This window comes from Eurytemora carolleeae, unplaced genomic scaffold, assembly GCF_000591075.1.
Source record: "Eurytemora carolleeae unplaced genomic scaffold, Eaff_2.0 scaffold124, whole genome shotgun sequence".
Lineage (NCBI taxonomy): Eukaryota > Metazoa > Arthropoda > Copepoda > Calanoida > Temoridae > Eurytemora > Eurytemora carolleeae.
Window position 1 is genome coordinate 222637 of NW_019396953.1, and position 16288 is coordinate 238924.

At 33.9% G+C, this 16288-nt stretch overlaps 2 protein-coding genes across 2 annotated transcripts in view; one reads left to right on the forward strand and one right to left on the reverse strand.

The window, feature by feature from the left end:
- The window catches only part of LOC111710467 (SPRY domain-containing SOCS box protein 4), an 18286-nt gene extending 15572 nt beyond the window's left edge, over window positions 1–2714 (forward strand). Inside the window, exons 16-18 of the mRNA XM_023484566.1 lie at window positions 839–897; window positions 1258–1305; window positions 2212–2714. Of these exons, the coding sequence (XP_023340334.1) occupies window positions 839–897; window positions 1258–1305; window positions 2212–2253 (149 nt within the window). The 3' untranslated portion in view covers window positions 2254–2714. The remainder of the gene's footprint in view (window positions 1–838; window positions 898–1257; window positions 1306–2211) is intronic.
- Window positions 2715–4463: 1749 nt separating this feature from the next.
- The window catches only part of LOC111710473 (NGFI-A-binding protein homolog), a 56971-nt gene continuing 45146 nt past the window's right edge, over window positions 4464–16288 (reverse strand). Inside the window, exons 8-13 of the mRNA XM_023484574.1 lie at window positions 15524–15664; window positions 15016–15149; window positions 14584–14686; window positions 9234–9430; window positions 6710–6833; window positions 4464–5280 (exon numbers count right to left, since the gene is read on the reverse strand). Of these exons, the coding sequence (XP_023340342.1) occupies window positions 5062–5280; window positions 6710–6833; window positions 9234–9430; window positions 14584–14686; window positions 15016–15149; window positions 15524–15664 (918 nt within the window). The 3' untranslated portion in view covers window positions 4464–5061. The remainder of the gene's footprint in view (window positions 5281–6709; window positions 6834–9233; window positions 9431–14583; window positions 14687–15015; window positions 15150–15523; window positions 15665–16288) is intronic.

Here is a 16288-nt window from a genome sequence, read left to right on the forward strand (position 1 = left end):
GTATCAAGCCTATCATGACATTCGTATCCAAGTATCAAGATCAGATAAACAATCAAACCCAACATTCGTATCAAAAATATCAAATTCATAACATTCGTATTCATCCTTAACATTACTATAGAAGCAAGCTGTCAGAGCAAGCTGGCATAGAGAGAGAGAATTAAGAAAATATTATCAGGTATTCGCGCATTCTTAGGAGTTTTATCTATCCCCCCCTCCTGCTCCCTTCACCCGACGCCTAACAAAGAATGATGTATCTTTCAACCTACACAAATCCGCTATACTCCACTTCTGACCTTCGCCAAATCCGCTATACTACACATCCCACCAACTAGCACATGGTTTTACAGCTGATAGATGGACTTGACCCCCAAGCCTGTCCTATAAGCCGCGGCGCTCGGTCCCCATAGCCTGTTCTAGCCGAAGCGATCGGCCCAGAAACTGTCTTTACCTATATCCAACCCTCAAATAATACCAAAATAAATAGCTGGCGTAGGTCTGATATTGAAGTAGGTCGGAAAGTTATTAGGTCAGAAGTTCAGTATGGGGATGTTGCGTATAGACGATGTAACATTATTACCCTAGGCTTTAATAAAGTTGTTATTTTATAAGTTCGCTTACTGAGTATTTGTATCAAATCTTGAACCTCCATATCCATAAAACTGTGAAATAGAAAGAATACATTTAAATAGCCTAAATTTTATTTTATATTCGTAAAGTCAACTTATGCAATGGGTCATTTTAAACTGCAAAATTTCCTTGTTTCATTTTCATTTGACTATTTACAATCGTAAGTTGAGCCTGCACAGTTGTCTGGATCTCACTGTAAAATATTCAGGGACTTTAAGTTTCTCTGATGGCACAAGATGGTTTGGCATAGCACATCATGGACTTCAGGTTATAAGTGCTTGAGTTGAATATTTTCTTTGGTTTACCTCAAATATGAGAACATTTTTTGTGCTTATAAATACTTAACTAGGCAAAACAAGGCAATTATTTTATGCCAAGAGAATTTTACTTAATTCTCGAGAAATGACAGAATTAAAAATGAAGAAATCTTTAGGCTTTATCATTGAAATCATCAAAAATTAAGTTATTAACTTTAAAGGAAAAAAAAACTTACAAGTTACATTTTTAAACTTCCAATTGATTTCGGCGTGTAGAAGATAATTTAAAGGACGTCACTTAATTTAAACATTTAATACTTCATAATCAAATTGTTTAACAGGCTTTCTTCTTTTATTTTCTAATTTTTAGGGATCTACCGTTTATCCTGCTATAAGCACTGTGTGGGGGCATGCAGAGGTACTTTGCATTATAAATTGTTACAGGGGATAAACGTTCGATTATGACCAGAACATGACACTTAGCGTTAGGTCCATGGGATAAATAACGTTGTGCAATTGTTTTTATTGTCCGGCACTTTCCCAAGCAATATTATATAATCTGTTTCGCTACTTAGCGATTTCCCTAAAGACCTAATATATGTACCGTGGGGGATTTCTCAGGATTGGATCGTAAGACTCCCTTCTCTCAACGCTCTTCATAATAAAAAGGAGGATAGTAAGGTTCCGAACGTTTATTTCTCTGAGCCTTCAATCTAAACAAGTTTAATAAACCCACAGAAAAAGCTTTGAGTGAAAATCATACAAATCTAACAAATAATCCACTCAGGCATTAAAAAACTGTGGCTAGGAACCAATAAACGAATACATAATCATCAAACATACTAGAATCAACCAATAAACATAGATATATATAAATAATTACCACGGTGATCCCAGAATTCTGAACACGGAAAATACTTGCAAAACGAATAAACATATACTGAGTAACTGAATATAAATATCACTACTACTCCGCTAGAAATCTTGCGTCTGCGCAGTCGGACTGTAAACAGTTCCTAAACTAGTTTTTTCACAATACATTCCGTACAGATCTTAAGGAGAAACTCAGAAATACGCAGGGGCGACAAACAGACTTTCTTCACGCAGCATGGCTCGCGTAACATAATCCATGATTTCTTAAACGTTCCATAACTACATATGGGTCACCCAATGGTTTATTGCATTTTACAGTTCGAATCCGAGATTTTAATTCTTTGATTTTTAGGTCGAACATTTATAATTTTATATATCTTATTAAAATTGAACTTGTTCTGTAGATTTTTATTTGCAACAAATTTAAGGTTTCATAATCATATTTTTTTAGATTTCTATTTGTTACATTGGTAGCAGCCAGCCTGGCAGATGATGATAAATGTCGTCTTCAACAAATTCCGCTTTCCTTGCTACATTTTCTTTGATGTTGACAATAATTTTCTTACAAGAAAATTCCATTTTATAATTAATATTATCGTAGTTTACGAGTATAGTTTTGTCAAAAATAGTTTAGTGGTAAATATTGTGAAAATATATTATTATCTGCTAACTAATAGTCGAGTGGTATATATTGTGAAAATATATTATTATCTGCTAACTAATAGTTTAGTGGTATATATTGTGAAAATATATTAATATCTGCTAACTAATAGTTTAGTGGTATATATTGTGAAAATATATTATTATCTGCTAACTAATAGTTAAGTGGTATATATTGTGAAAATATATTATTATCTGCTAACTAATAGTTTAGTGGTATATATTGTGAAAATATATTGTCTGCTAACAATAGTTTAGTGGTAAATATTGTGAAAATATATAAATATCTGCTAACTAATGAGTATTTATTTTACTACCTTACCATAGCAAGTTCAATATATCGTGGTTAAAAAAGAATTTTGTTTAAATTAAGGGATGTAAATACTTGGTTTTAAAATTGGCGTATTTTAAATTCCGCAATTATTGACCCGCGGTGTCATGCATGGAGAAACTTCTCTGGGATTGGTTACACCACCCCCTGTTAACCCCATTTATAAACAGTTTTAGACCTTAAAAGCTAGGTTTTGCCACGTGCTGATATTTATTAATGTATTATTGGGCAATTTTATAAAAAATTACCTTAGTCTCGATGAAATACTGATTGTTTTATAATTTTAAAGGAAGACACAAGGGGTGGTGAACTAATGCAGGACACAGGGTATAATCCGTGAAAACTATAGGGGCTTTTTAGATATTTAGTATTTTGCAAGACATCTCTATATTTAGAACAGTCGTATTCTAAATCACTATTACTTTTGTTCTTAATAAACCTGATATATAATGAATAAACATGGGAATTAAGTGACGACTTTTATATCGTCTTCGATACATGTGGATATTTTTAATGAACAGAATTATTGTAGCATCCAGTTTAAACTTCTAATATCGAAAACGCCTGGTTTTAAGGCTTAAAATTGTCAAAACGTGGTCCACTATTTTTACAACTTTTTAATCGACGGAGATATTGCAAAAAATTAAAAATTTAATTTCTTTAATTATCAAGATTGTCATATTTATTAGCTTCATCAATTTTTAAAACAGGAAAGGTAGACTACTTTATGAAAAGCTCGTAGAACTTACAGCCTCGTTTATCAAATTGCGAAGACAGCAGAACCCAAAAAATCAGTGAAGATGATTTTAAAACTTTTTCCTATGATCGATAATGAAGTATCTGAAAAAGATATCATTTGAACCCTACCGAAGCTCACTCCTTTTTTCCACTTTTTCTACTAAACAGTCGGAGTTTTGATAATTTACAATCCATTCCAATCTTAAGCATAAGAAATCCATCATTCCGTTTTAATCGACTTTAAACTTGTAATGAACTTTCCAGAATTCCTACTTTTTTACACCTTTTTTAAAACTGTCGAAATAAAGTATGTTTATAGCTTAAAATAGCTACAGGATGCGACTTTAATGTCGACCTTAAACCCACCTAAAATAACAATCTCAATGTAAAATCAGATTTTCTGGCTCTAAGATAGTCTGCTAATACTGAATTAAATGATTGGGTCACGGAAAAAAAACATTTTGCAGCTGCTGTTTGAACCACGAATATAAGAAAGAAGGCTGAATAAATTCTCTTAAGGTAGTCTTTGTCTCATCCTTTGCGGGTAGCCCCATATGTGCATCCTTAATTGGTACATCTCATAGATACAGGGTCTCCCACGAAACATGACAGTTGAAGGTCTTAACTTTAATCTTAAAAATATTCAATATTTAAATCACAAAAAAGGCAGACCACACATTGGACTAGGGGTGTTTTTATTATTGTTGCTAGAATCTTGCATATAAAAGTAGGTTGAAAAAGAATGCTTCAAATTATTTCACGATCAAAGACGACCTTTAATTGTCATCGCTTTACTGTCAGGTTACGAAACTGAACTGACGAGTCCCTGAAAGAATCTTGTTACAAGGTTAAATATTAAGATGTTCACATTCAATTTTATTTATTTAACATGCTTTCAGCATATGTGTATTACAAATAATTTTTAAATTTATATCACAGCTTTTTAAAACAGCTTAAAATTAAATCTGTAGATTTCGATTAAATCTAAACGAAAAAAAAAACATTTAAGGAAGAGAATTAAAAACTTGGATACTTGTTTTTCTTCACTGGGAAAATTTAGAAGCCGACACGTTAGAAAACATCTTTTGAAGAGAGATAAATAAAAGTTATTTTAGAGATCACATCATGTTACACAAACATATCGTAGAAAAACAATTAAAGATTTGTAAACATGTGCACCAAAGAGCGCAATTAAATTAATTATTAATAAGGCATCCCTTTTTTAGACCTAGCTGTATGTTAAATCTAAGCTATCGATACAAAAACAATTTTTTGGGGCCTTTTTAGGCCTTTAAAGTGGCATTGAAAGCTGCTGAGCAGCTTTCAATGCCAAAAATGTTCTACTTTTATCACTTGGAATGGCCGACTCAGGAGAATGAAGCTCTTTTAAGAATTATTTTGTGGTTCCAAGAAGCCAAAATGTCACAGCAATTGTACACTTAAATTTTACACCTTTAAGGTTTAGTTTGATATCATCGAGAAAGATATGAATTTTACTAAATTAAATTAATCGGGGAGGGGGAGGGAGGGGCTGTTTTCGAGATCTAATCCTGTGCTGGAAGTAGATGTGGTCTATTCCTTGCTAGATGGTGGATAGGGGGGCGGAGAACTTGGTTCCTGCTTCATGCTGGGTGAGGCGGAGTGGGGCGGGGTACTTCGGTTACGTAGGCCCCCTGATAGATGACCGGCTTGGACAGAGATGGGTGGGCTTCCACGCCCACCAAAAGCTCCGGAAAGAGAAAGGGCTGGATTCTGGACAGCAATAATCTGTCCTCCACTCGCTGACAAAACCTAAATAAAAATATTAAATAAAATGAATAAAGAAAAAGCATGAAAAGTTAGTGCTCCGTCTTTGGATCAAACTTATGAAAAACTCACCCGAACTCACAAAGGATTAGACTGTGAAAATTTAGTTCTGTCTTTTCAATTAAATAAAAAAGTAGAACATGTATTCACTATACAAACTTCTACAGTCATTTTAAATCAAATCTTTCGTGTTAATTCTTGTAATGCCTCGATAAAACTATTTTAATGGTTTATTCAATTTACAGATTGCAAAGGTAATGACGTTTAAATCTTCGAGGAGCCATGGGAATTTAAGAAAAAAAGAATGGAATGAATTCCATACAGTCGTCTCTGAAGTCTCATCCTTTGTGGGTTACCCTGTTATACTTTATTAGACGTCATTTTTTTAATAAATTGAGTAATGCTGATTCGTTAAATAATTTAATTTTTACACATTTTAAACTCCACTCTGTAAAAACCTGCTTTTATTAAACTATATGCCAATTTTTCTCTGAGCTACTATATGAAGAAAAAGTTTGGTTCGTATCTGAGGACTGAAATCTTGTTTTCGGACAAAAAATATAATAATTCAGAATAAGCAATTTTAAAAGTTTCTCAGACCTTGGTGGCGCCTTTAAACGTCAAATTACTTATATCCTTTTCAAGCAATGATAAATAAAATGTTTTAGAAAATAAACAATGGAGTACGGGGACGCTTTAAGCACCATGTATTTGTTTTCTGAAGCGTAAGGTATACTTAGAATTAAGCACACTTAGTTGGATTATATGGCTTGTTTTACTACATTTACCAGCAGTGCTTAGAATCCATTTAATTTTGATGCGGATCCGGATCCGCACTGGAAAAAATGGATCCAGATCCGGATCCAGGTCATTTCTTTAAGATTTACTGAATCTTTTTAACAAAAACTTTTTCAAATTTTTTTTTTAATTTTTTCGCTAAAACTTTTTTTATCCTAAAACTTGATGAACCATTTAAAATAAGGAAATTTTTATAATATCTCTTATTCCAAAAGTTCAGATTTGGGTTTCGGAGTAAAAAAGTTTTTTTGCAGTTTTTTGTTGATATTTTACCCCTTGGATCCGGATCCAGGAAGCCAAAATCTTGCGGATTCAACGATCAGGATCCGGATCCGGATCCGGATTCTGAGCACTGTTTACCAGAAACAATTCAACAATCGCAAAAAAAGCTATTTTTTTCTATTAAGATTCTTTATCGATCAGGATTCAGGATTTAACAACTGGTTACATTCGTGGGAGGGACTGAAAAGTTTTTATATTTATATGAGTTAAAAAATAATTGAAATGATAATAAATTTTGAATTAGATTGAAATCCTAGGAATTGGAACCTTGCTTAGACAAAATCATGGAATTGTCCATCTTTTTCCGCTCAGAACCAAAATATTAAGAACTTACGTAATTAGGCGGTGCCTGGAGGGATGCGGAAGGAGAACTAGCGTTGGAATACGACCTTTGTGAGTTCTCGTCGTCCGTATCTCCGCGTTCAGGGTCACTACACGTTGACACTCGGGAACTATACCTGGAATATATCAGAATAAGTTTAAGTTGGTCGAAATCGATGAAAAATGGAAAATTGCGATACGAAAATACACGAAAACCTTAAGAATTAAAATGAAAAGATTACTGTAAAATTTTTCTTGCAGAAAATAATAGGTTTTTCGAGCATTATGTGTGTATTTTTGCGTTAATAAGATATGAGACGCTCTGTAGGTTGGGTTTAGGTCGTCTTCTATTATATCATGGCAAATGGTACAGTGAGAGTCTGAATATAAAAACATCTTTAAGAATCAAGGTTATTATTCTTTGATCCAATGAGCATGTGCAATTATACGATGTTCACATACCCATTTTACTTAACATTAAAAACACATTAGTATTTCTTTTACGTCGTTTTCCTATTCCACAGTTTTATAACTCTCCCTGTAAGGAAATTGTTGTTTTTAAAAAGTACAAAGTATACCAAAACTTAAATCAGAAAAAGATTAGCATCGTGCAACAGCTGAAATAAAATTAGAAAAACGGAGGCAAAACGAATTCGCACATTTCAACATTTTTCACGGATTACAAAATTTTCCAGTTTTTGCGATCTGGTCTCGTATTCAAATTTGAAATAATTCCTATTCAAATATATTTGACCGGTTTATTACGGGGGAAACGGTTCGATATGAAAACATGGCTTCATGCTTTTTGCAGGTCTGCAGATTTAACGCAAAATAATTATAATTGCGAGCAGAACTTTATCTGATTGTACAGGGCCGGGAATGAAAATTATTTTTTATACATCATGTCCATCAAAGCAAATATTTAAAATGATGAATTCTTGTAAATAATTAAATTTAATTAATGGTCTTTTTACTTCATTCAATTAAAGAGAGAACATAGGAGTCAAGCAATTACCATAGCATAGTTAAGTCGGAAATACATATTTTTGTGAAATTGCAATATTTTCCGCAAAATAGACATAATTGCAAAATTGCAAATAGTCCTTCCAAAAGTGTATATGGTGGATTATATTTTAGACTAAATAATTTAAAATACGTTAAGGATCCAATTCCTGGTATTATGCTGTCTCTCCGGTGCAGACCTTGGAATTCGCAAAAATTATGGTAAAAGTTGCAAATTTTTTGCACGGCTGAAAATTTAGAGGAGGGGGGGGAGGCGTAAACAACAAGGGCAGACTAAGGCTAGGTCTTAAGAGTTAAGACGGGGGGGGGAGGTTAGACGAGGTTACTATGTACAACTATGTAGAAGGGGGTGGGGGGTGTTTAGTGTGTACAAGGCCCAAATATTGCAACCTTAATTGCGTAGACACCAGACTTTGCACAAAAAGTTTGCAACCCTAAATTTTGCGACAGAATGTGCAAAACCTTGTAAGATATTTATGATTGTGCATTTTTATTATTTTTAAAGAAACCAACAAACAGGGAGAGTTGGGAGAAGGGGGGGGAATATAACAGACCTTAAAGCATTAAAAACTAATTTTATGAACAAATAACAATTTAGTCATCCAGGAAAACAGGATCAATATCTAGATTTTTTCCGACCATTTTCGGCTTAAAATTCCAAAAGATAATATTCAAAACAATTAAGATAAAAATAATATGATAAATTTTAAACACTTAAGAACAAATGAGAAAAATTAAAGTTACAAATAAACTCTAAGTTTGTGACTGTTTGAAACAAAGTGTCATAAAAAATGCCATTTATATCAAAGACAATTAAAAAATAATTCCCATGTTTGTTGGGGCCCCGTGTATAAACAAAATTACATGTGGTCAATTTTTAGCATCAAAATTGTCCCTATAGGCACTGTTTCGCAATCCTTTGCAATTTTGACTTTGCAAATTTTTTACATCTTAATAGTTGTGCAATGATTGCCTAATTTTGCGCTATATTATTATATCTACTTTATATGTTATAAAAACCTTGTTGGTTATAAACTATACTTTCATATTGTCACTTTCCATCCAGTTATAACTTTTAGTTTTTTCACAGATTGATTTTTTTACTAATCAGTCATTGATTAGTAAAATTGATTCGTAAGAACGGGGATTATTAAAAAATTTCTAGAATTTTTGGTCTTGATAATACTAGCTCAAAACTTAAAGTTAAATTTAAACACGAAATTATTATGAGTCTTGAGTCTGTAAAAACTGAGTTCGATATTAATTTATTTACAGTGGAACCCTTAAAACTGTAGAAAACTGTATTAGATATTAATTTATCTACAGTGGGACCCTGAAAACTGTAGGAAAAGAAACTCGACTTTTAGACTCAAGTTATGACATGAAAAAAATGAGCATGAAACTCAGCAGTTGTGTAGTCTATAACATCATCAAATATCATCGTTCCTTTCCACAGTTTTATGGGTCTCACTATATCCACTTTTATTTTTCCGCACAGTCCGTTTAATGTTTACCTAATACATCTCTGATGTTCATCTCTCTCCTGTAGAAGCTGTTGCTGCTTTGACTGTAGGAGCTCCAGCTGCTGTGTGATCTGCTGAATCTGATGAAGATCAGCCCCCTGACCTCGAATCTGTCCCCCAGCAGTTCGGAGCTCTTCAACGCGTTCAGAGATAAGACGGGACTCCTCGCAGATCTGATCTAACCTTTCCTAAAACAAACGAATATCTAATTAGATAATGTTTAGTCACAACTGTGTGCGTCCCTTCATTCACTACATCTACTAATGAAAGGACGCACAGCACATATGAATTGAGTAATTACAAGTTTCCAATGATCTTAGTTAAAATATTCAGCGGAAGGCTAAAGAAAAATTGGAGAAACTGATCAAGTTTGTTTCAAAGCTTCTTAACCTTTCTCACTCTTTTTTCTCTTTAACAAAACATCAGAAATAAAAAATCCCAAATTTGAAAACTATTCAAATATTAAGATAGCTGCAATTTTGTATTTAAAAAAGGTAAGTCCCTATAAATATAGCTCTGAAAGGAACTGTAAGCGTAATTTCAAATAACCTTCCATGCAAAAATGGCAATGCCATATTTACATCTAAATTCACAAATTTAGAAAATTCCTAATATTCTTAGAAAATATTTCGGGTTCCTCCAAAGTCTTTAAAAATCTGAACAACCAGCTCGGATAAATTTGTTAAAAATGACGTATTTACCTACGTCTTTTCTACGATACGGATGTTGTTACAAAGCAATTATTAAACCACTCATAAAGTTTGCACTGCACAATTACTGCGTCTCATGTTAAATGGACTATTTAAGGTCATAACTTGAGTATAAAAGTCGTCTTACTATTCCAGAGTTTTATAATTCTGACTTAACAAGAATGTTTTCAGTGTCTTATAGTAATTAGAAAAGAACAGAAAAGATTTATCTGTATTTTCTAACTATTTACATATATTTAGGTTTTGTTCTCAAAAAGATTATTAATACAAAAAGTATAATATAAAGGCATCCATAAATTGTTTTTGTATGTATTTAATTAGAAATATAACAAGAAAAAGATGAAAGAATATCCAGAAAGTTTCCAACAGAATGTTACAGAAAATTTTACGCGGAAAGTTTTGTAATTTTGTTATTGTTTTTAATCAAATACAGGGTTACCCACAAAGGATGAGACTGCAAAGACAACCTAAAAATATGAAAATCCCAAGTTTAAATTAAGTCTTCTATCTTGATAGTGGTCTTCTTTAAATGACTTATTTAATGATTTTAATATTTTGTTGAACTTTTGCTCAAACAAAGGTTGCACCATCACACCCTTGGTAACGGGCAAAATAAAGGGTCATTTAAAATTACTCCGACAGTCTCTTTAAGCCCGCCAGGGGAAAATTCTGCAGCTTTGCAAATTCCCCACCTACACTTAGGGTACATTCAGGGGCGTAATCAGGAATTTGTCCAAGGGGGTGATTAACTTTTTTCATTTCGGGGGGGGGGGGATTTATTATAATATAAAAAACTTGAAGTACAGTAAGAACCTGAAAACTGCACGGTACAGGACGACGACATTAAATCAATCTTTGAGTGTGTTTGACATTGTTACAACGAAAATAGTTTTTCTAGTAGTTTTGTGTACATTGCAGTGATTTACTAATGTTCTTGGACTATTTAAAATTACATTATAATTTAAGTCTTAAAGTCGTCTTCTTATTTCAAAGTTTTCTGGTTTTCACTGTATATAAATCAAATTAAAAGGGGGTTGGGGGATATCTTTGAAAAGAATTGAACACTTGCCATTAAACAACTAAACACATCATTTTCTTATACTTATATCTTTGCAATCTGATGGCACAGGCATTTCTTAGACGTTTCTTATCTTAAATTGTGAATTAAACAAATGGTCTGAACATAAAAGATTTACAAAATCAGGTTGCAGTAGTATTAAAAGTTTAGACTTTGCAGTAAGTGTTTAAATGTTTATAATTACCATTTTTTGGAAAATATAAAATTTGAGGGAAAAGTTTTGAAAAAATACCTAGAGATCCGAAATATAAATCATTATTTAATAATGACATCTTTACTTACTTCTAGCTCTTTACAAATTTTCTTCTTTGCATTAGGTTGCTTAGGCTCAAGATCTGGTAATGATTTGACCAGAGCACAGGCTGTGTCAGCTATTTTCTGGATCTGGGATTCCATCAGCACAGGGGTCAACATCAGGGGGGAGGTAGAACCCCCAGGATGGGAAAGTTCTCCTTGAGAGTTTGGTGGGGAGGGGATGCTACCCTCGCGGTCCCCCCTCCCCTCACTATCACGATTGTCTCTGACTACAAGTCTAAGTCCCTCCCTCTCCACTTTGTGTGAGGGTGAGTTGGAGGAGTGTGGTCTAGGGGGTTGCTGAGGCGGCGGGGAGGAAGGTGGGTGTTGCAGAACTCTAGATTGAACAAGGAGTTGGGATACAGAACTAGGCACTAAGGAAGGAGGATGAACCGCCCCCAGGACTGTATGGGGGCTGGAAACATTAACAAACACAGAGGTGGGAACAGATACGCCCCCTAGTACAGAGGGCGCCACGGTCACGGTTGGTATAGTAGCACCAACACTAGCACGGATGACCGCTGCGGCAGCGGCAGCTGTAGAGTTGTGGAAACCACTAATAGAGGGCAGTAGAGGAGACTGGAATAAACCTGAAAAATGTAGATATTTGACATTATATAAACAATTTGTACAATGCCAAGAGGAGCAGGATGTCCGGAAGTGATTTATAAAACTTATTTCCGGCTAAAGATTGATCAGGTATTGGTATCAGGAAGTGTATCAGGCTGTGTCACTTCTTTTCATAGTTTATCATCGAAATACAAAAAAATTCACCATTTTACTTAAAAATGGATTTACTGAAGAAATAAGATAAAATATTAAAAAACCATTACATGATTTGAACAACGAAAAGAGGATGAGTATAGGGGTTGTAAGGGGAGGAGGGAGGGAAGGGGGAAGAGGGGTTATCTATTGAATTTCTATTTGATTGTCCAACCCTGAAATTATCTGCTCTGGACGCATACCTGAAATTGTCGGCAGGTTTGCAAACTATAATTTTAGGAAGGAATTTATTTCAATTAAATTCCTTCATAAAAACTCCTCCTTTCTAAATGTAGAATACAGCTGAGCAATAATTTTTTTTTAAATAAGTCCGAGGATTTTTATATTAATGACATAATATATTTAGTTTGTTTAAGTGTCAAAAATAAATACTGGGGGTCCCTACACTATTCTGCTAAAATACTGGGGGTCCTCCTTTTAATAACCAGTTGAAATACTTGGGGTCCTCCCTACGCTAACCAGCTAAACTACTGGGGGTTCCTACACTATCCTGCTAAACTACTGGGGGTCCCTACACTATCCAGCTAATCTACTGGGGGTCCCTATACTATCCTACTAAACTACTGGGGGTCCCTATACTATCTTACTAAACTACTGGGGGTCCCTATACTATCCTGCTAAACAAATGGCCTTGATTCAAGTGATAAAATTGCGAATTCCTTACTCGGTTAATCGGGTCAACAACCCCATCTATCTACAACAGAAGGAGAAGGAGAAGGGGGGGGGGCGGGGAGTACAAGGGGAGGTTATAAAGTATATTTTAAGTACGAGATATTCCTTTTAAATAATAATAAAGAATTCAGAAATAAATCTTAGCAAAAACATTTCTCCTATTGGTTCGAAACCTCCCTCGCTACGCTCGTGAGGTTTAGAACCCCAAAAAGGTCTTGGAGGCCCTCGGCTAAGTGGTTTTCCCCTCAATTTAATTATCCTCCCTTAATCTCCCGGTTAAGTAGTAATTAATAGTTAGAGTTTAACAGTCGTCTTCCTACTTCACAGTTTAATGGGTCTCACTATCGATAATAAATAATTGGCGCTGTTACTATGCATAACTTTATAGGCCCCATGTGTCAACCCCCTCTCCCCCCGTAAGATTTATGCTCAGATTGAAACCCGTTTATGATGCACAAACCGTCGCAAAAACTTTGCGAATTTAAGTTGGTGCCCTGTGCCAATTTATTTTAAAATTTTGCACAAGAAATGGCGGTGCAGAAAATAATGTGGCGGCTTGCTCATGGTTGCAAATCCTCTAAATCTTGTCTTAACTACAGAAATAAGATAACAGCAACTTTTAAAGATGGCGTAGGAATAAAATTCTAGAGAATTAAAAGTTGTGTTCAGATATTTGCATGACAGACTTCATGATGATTTTCACATTTGAGTTTGCAAAAAATACCTGTTTTATGGGAGTTCATGCCAATTCTATTGAATGCAATGAATGAGAAGTATTTTGTGCAAAACTGCGTGTGTAAAAATTTGCAATTATCCGGGCCCGTTTTTGCCAGTAATGCCGATTCAGGCCTCGGTTGGCCCTGTCCGACAGTTTGCAAATAAAGAAATGTTGGGGGGGTTGTGCAAATTTTGAAGATTTGACAATTTTTTTAAAAACTGTATCAATAAATATATCGATTACATAATTATTCTAATTTTCAGAATAAACTTGTTTTAAATCTACAAAATTTAAAGTTTTTTATCCACCCCGCGTCCTATATAAGAATTTGCGAGCCGGCTGCCTTTTTGCAAGTGTGCAAAAACAAGTGTGGCCTGGTCTGAATTGGCTAGTGATACCGGCACGGCTCGCGCAAATCCTTTTATTGCAAACTTTCCAAACTCTCTCATATAGAAATCTATACAATGTACAAAACTCTGTACATGTTGCTATATACAATTTACAATATACAGTGATTAAATATAATGGATTGTTTTGATTAATGAAAACCAGCTTTAAGTTAACTTCAAAGCTGGCTTTCATCTAAGGCTAAAATCAATTAATTGGCTTTCATCTAAGGCTAAAATCAATCAAAAATGCAAAATATTGCAAAACATTTTATTTAAACATAACCCCCACTATCTTAAGCCTAATCTGCCTTTTTAGTTTTAAATATTTTAATTTCCAGCTAAATTGAGGCATTTTTGTATTAAAGATGTTAGAGTTCCAAATTTGATAATCTGTGCAAAGTTTGATAAAAATGCCCTTACTACACAAAGAAAATTGTCTAAGGAAAAATCTAATCATCATAGCTTTAAGTCTTGTTGAGCTTGAAAGTGATACTGTGCCCCTAAATTGCGTTATAAGACGAACTGTATCTGGCGTAAATGCGCGAAGAAAAAGAAGAAATTGCAATTTTAGAGACCATAGGCAAAACTAATGAGGCATTAACCATTTCCCTTTTGCAAATATATTTTTAACCAATTTTCTATCTATGTAAGCCTGCAAAAGTCCGAATTGTTATAAAACTACAATAAAACAGCTTACCCGTCGTCTTTGTGTGATTTCACTGTCTTCAGCGTAGCGCATTCTTTTAAAAGGACCCAACCCGTCTTCACCAAATAGCTTTCCAGATAGCGTAAACGTTGACCTGGAATTAGATAATGTACTGACTGTTTTTTGTAGGTATGTGTATTGTGCAATATCCAATATACATACATTATTATGTAAAGGATTTTCCAAAAAAAAAAAAAGATAATTTCTTTAAGACTCAAAACTCTTTCAATAATTTGATTAATTGAGACATTAATGACGACCTAGAAATGAGATTATCAAGGGTGAAACTGCGGGGAACCATATATGCAAGAAACAACACTAAATATATATGTACACAGTCATCTAAGTAGTCTCATCCATTGACGGTAACAATTTACTTATAAATGTTAAATAATAAAGTACATGTTAAGCTGTTATATGTACCTGGAATGCCCCTTGCTGTACTGGTATCCTGAGTCCCTGACGACCTGCCTGGCTAGCGGGAACAGCTCGTCACGACGGGTCAACATGGCAGGGACAAGACGACAAATCTGGGCTGCTGCCTCATTCACAGACACCTTAACATACATTTTTTTGTGTAGTGACATAAAGACACAGAACACGTAATTTTTAGTGAAACCATTTATATAGTAGCATGTCCTCTTTACAACAGTACCATTAATAGCTTTGTCTAAACTAAAATGCATGAAATATTCTTCGTTTAATATATCTCTAAGAATTGATTATATTCCATTGTGAATTATCTAAACAGTGACTTGCGCATTTCTGCTATAGAGACAATGTAGAAAAATACTTTTCAAGCTATAAAAACTACTTTATCTTTTACATTATCGATCAGAAGAATGTACATAGTATAGTTCCTTTAAACAAGCATTTTTGCCACCATTTAAAATTTTAAATTTATAAAAAAAATGTTAAAAGTTGTCTTTACCTCATGCAAAGTTAGTGGTTTTTCCGGTTTCCGCTTGCAGTCAAATCGACCGTAAATTGCAGAAAATTTGCGGATTTCATCCATTTTTCTATTATCCTCTTCCGACATTCCCATTACAAACTGAAATTTTAGAGTCTGCAAAAATTAAAAGAAGAGCTCTATTTTCATTTTTAAATTTTGAAAATTTGGTTTGATTTAAACAAACAAACCTGGACCAGGCAAATACAATACAAATATATATTTGCTACATGGGTACCTACAAAACTGTGAAATGATAAGATGACATTTCTGCAACCTTATACGTGTATTTGATGTTGTGAAAATAAGTGAAATAAGTCTGGTTACACTGCACAATTGCTGTGTTCTATATTCATTGGAGAATTTGAAATTTTAACTTTAATCTCCTGTTCAACGAAATAACCAACCTTAAATTCCCTCCTTTTTTAATTCCAGGGAGGATAATTACTTATCCTCCCTATTTACAGGGAGGATAATTACTTATCCTCCCTCTTTACAGGGAGGATAAGTAATTATCCTCCCTGTGATCCATACAGATTTATCAAATAAATAGTTCTCTAATTTAATTTTATTTTTACATTTATCGCTCTCTCAATCAATTTTGAATAAAATAGTAAACTACACCTAGTTTAATATTTGATCTAGGAAAGATCAAAACATGTACATACAGCTTTACTGAGCTGTCATCAAATATATTATATTACATCATTCTTTTCGGGTTTACATAATTACATTGTAAAGTTGTTC